At 28.9% G+C, this 2,133-nt stretch overlaps 1 protein-coding gene across 1 annotated transcript; it reads left to right on the top strand.

Annotated features, from left to right (window-relative positions):
• Positions 1 to 448: 448 nt before the first annotated feature.
• On the top strand, positions 449 to 2,061 carry LOC105625380 (survival motor neuron protein; the record flags this gene model as incomplete). The annotated part of the gene is made up of 4 exons (XM_012206714.1): positions 449 to 493; positions 837 to 1,010; positions 1,361 to 1,475; positions 1,764 to 2,061. Coding segments are annotated over exons 1-4 (632 nt in total), but the record flags the coding sequence as incomplete, so codon positions are not given.
• Positions 2,062 to 2,133: the final 72 nt, after the last annotated feature.

Genomic DNA, 2,133 nt, shown 5'->3' with positions numbered 1-2,133 from the left:
AAATTTGTCCAGGATCGATAATCTTTAATAGTATCTCATTGGTGTCTGAATCGAAATGTCAACAACTTTCGTATTGGCTATTTTCCACCATTTAAGATCTGTAGTCCAATAGGCGCTTAGTATTAATGGTATATAGTACGGTAAGTAAGTCGAAAATGGAGGACTTTGTGCACTACTTTGATATGTATCTAGAGCTTTAATTCACTGTGCTGTACCATTGGTCTGTTTTCTGTTCCTGCTACATTGCACTAGCACGTTTTTTTCTCACTTTCAACAAATATCAAATATATATCTATCTCACTTCAAATTCTAAAAGTACTAGTAATAGTACTTCAGCCACTGAAAACAAACCTCATCTGTGTCTCTTGTTGGAAACAGTTAGAAAACTCTCGATACGTTTCTGTGAGAAAACCTAATTTTTAAGTTTGAAATTATTTTGAATTATTCGATGGCTGAGGATAAAAGTGTGCTGTTTGTAAGAGGAAATGGAAATGTACGTAGATCCTTTACTTAATTCGATTATTTTTATCGTCACTTATGTTTAACCCTTTTCAATTTTTGCATTTTGTTTTCTCATTTTTCACGTGAATATATTCTGAATATTCCTTTAATTTTAAACGTCAAAGATGTAATATACAAAAATACATTCGAAAAGTATACAAGGATGAAAACATTTCTTGATTTTAAGAAAACTATTGTTGTTAATAGAATTCTTGGTTGTTAAAATTTTTAGTTATATAGAAGTGGGATACAGAAATTATAATAATAAGAATTTAGATGTAAGATAATAAAAATAAACATATGTCAAAATTATGTAAAATACTAACAATTTGTAGAATGGTGGGAATGAAGATATCTGGGATGATACTGCATTAATACAAGCATATGATAGAGCTGTAAATTTGGCCAAGGAAGAAGTAGCGAAACGTATTGCTATGGACATGCAGGCTCAGCAAACAAAACACAAATCAAATTTAAAACATTTAAATCATATTAGAAAACCTTTAAAGGTATGTTATATTTATATATCAAAAATATATTCAAATCAAAAACTAAATAATTTTAGACTCTTTAAATTTAAAGTTAATTACATTAATGGAACGGACACATAAAAATCAAGCTCGGTAGAATGCAAAAATCATTTATTCTAGACGTTCTTCTATAAATTGGCAGATGTTCTTCTTATAATTCACAAACATTTCGGCTTTCTTCCGAATCATCATCAATGTACAATTCTTCTGCTTTATTTTCTCAACTCCCTTATGGGGAAGTATTGAATGAATATGAATATCGCTCATGCTGGTTGCCAAAAATATATTTATGTATCAGAAATATTTTTGGTATTCTTGCTGTATTGTAGAAATGGACAGTTGGTGCTCCTTGCCGTGCTGTATACTCTGTAGATGGGGAAATATACGAAGCTATTATATCAAAAATTTATCCAAATTCTGGCATGTGTACAGTGAAGTTTGTTGGTAACTATTTTATATTCACATATATTTATTATATATAATATTTTATATGTTCTTGTATCATAACTATATACAATATTAAATAATATTTGGTAATTAGTGTATATAATCAATATATACATTAATATATACTAATGACTAAGACAAATTAGGTATATAAAGTTGCTTGCATGCATATACTTACATAAAATAAGTAATGATATTTAGAAAGTACTTATAATTAGAATAAGTTAATTAAAACAATTTTTAGTGGGATAATTTTTATAGCAATTATTTTTATATTATTTGCAGGCTATCAGAATACAGAAAAAGTGGAGATAAATTCTCTTTTGGAATCTGAAGGATTACAAAGTCAAATTGCTCAACAAAAGGATGCATTAGCACAAAAGGCTGATGAAGAAATCATAGATTCTGATACATCCACCCATTTTAATCTACAGGATTCCAAACAAATTAATAGCGAAAAAATGGATTGTGATACAGAGAATCCTAGATCATTTAAACATAATACTATACCTGGACTTGAATATTTTAATCCAGCGATAGATGCAATGCCACCCGCACCACCCTTACCACCATTAATGACCAAGTAAGAATAGTAATTTAGAGATTCAAGAATTCTTTCATTGTCATAACTATGAAATTGCCATATATATGTGTA

This window comes from Atta cephalotes (genome assembly GCF_000143395.1).
Source record: "Atta cephalotes unplaced genomic scaffold scaffold01206, whole genome shotgun sequence".
NCBI lineage: Eukaryota > Metazoa > Arthropoda > Insecta > Hymenoptera > Formicidae > Atta > Atta cephalotes.
Note: the sequence above shows the minus strand (reverse complement) of the source record. Positions and strands in the feature narration are given on the sequence as shown.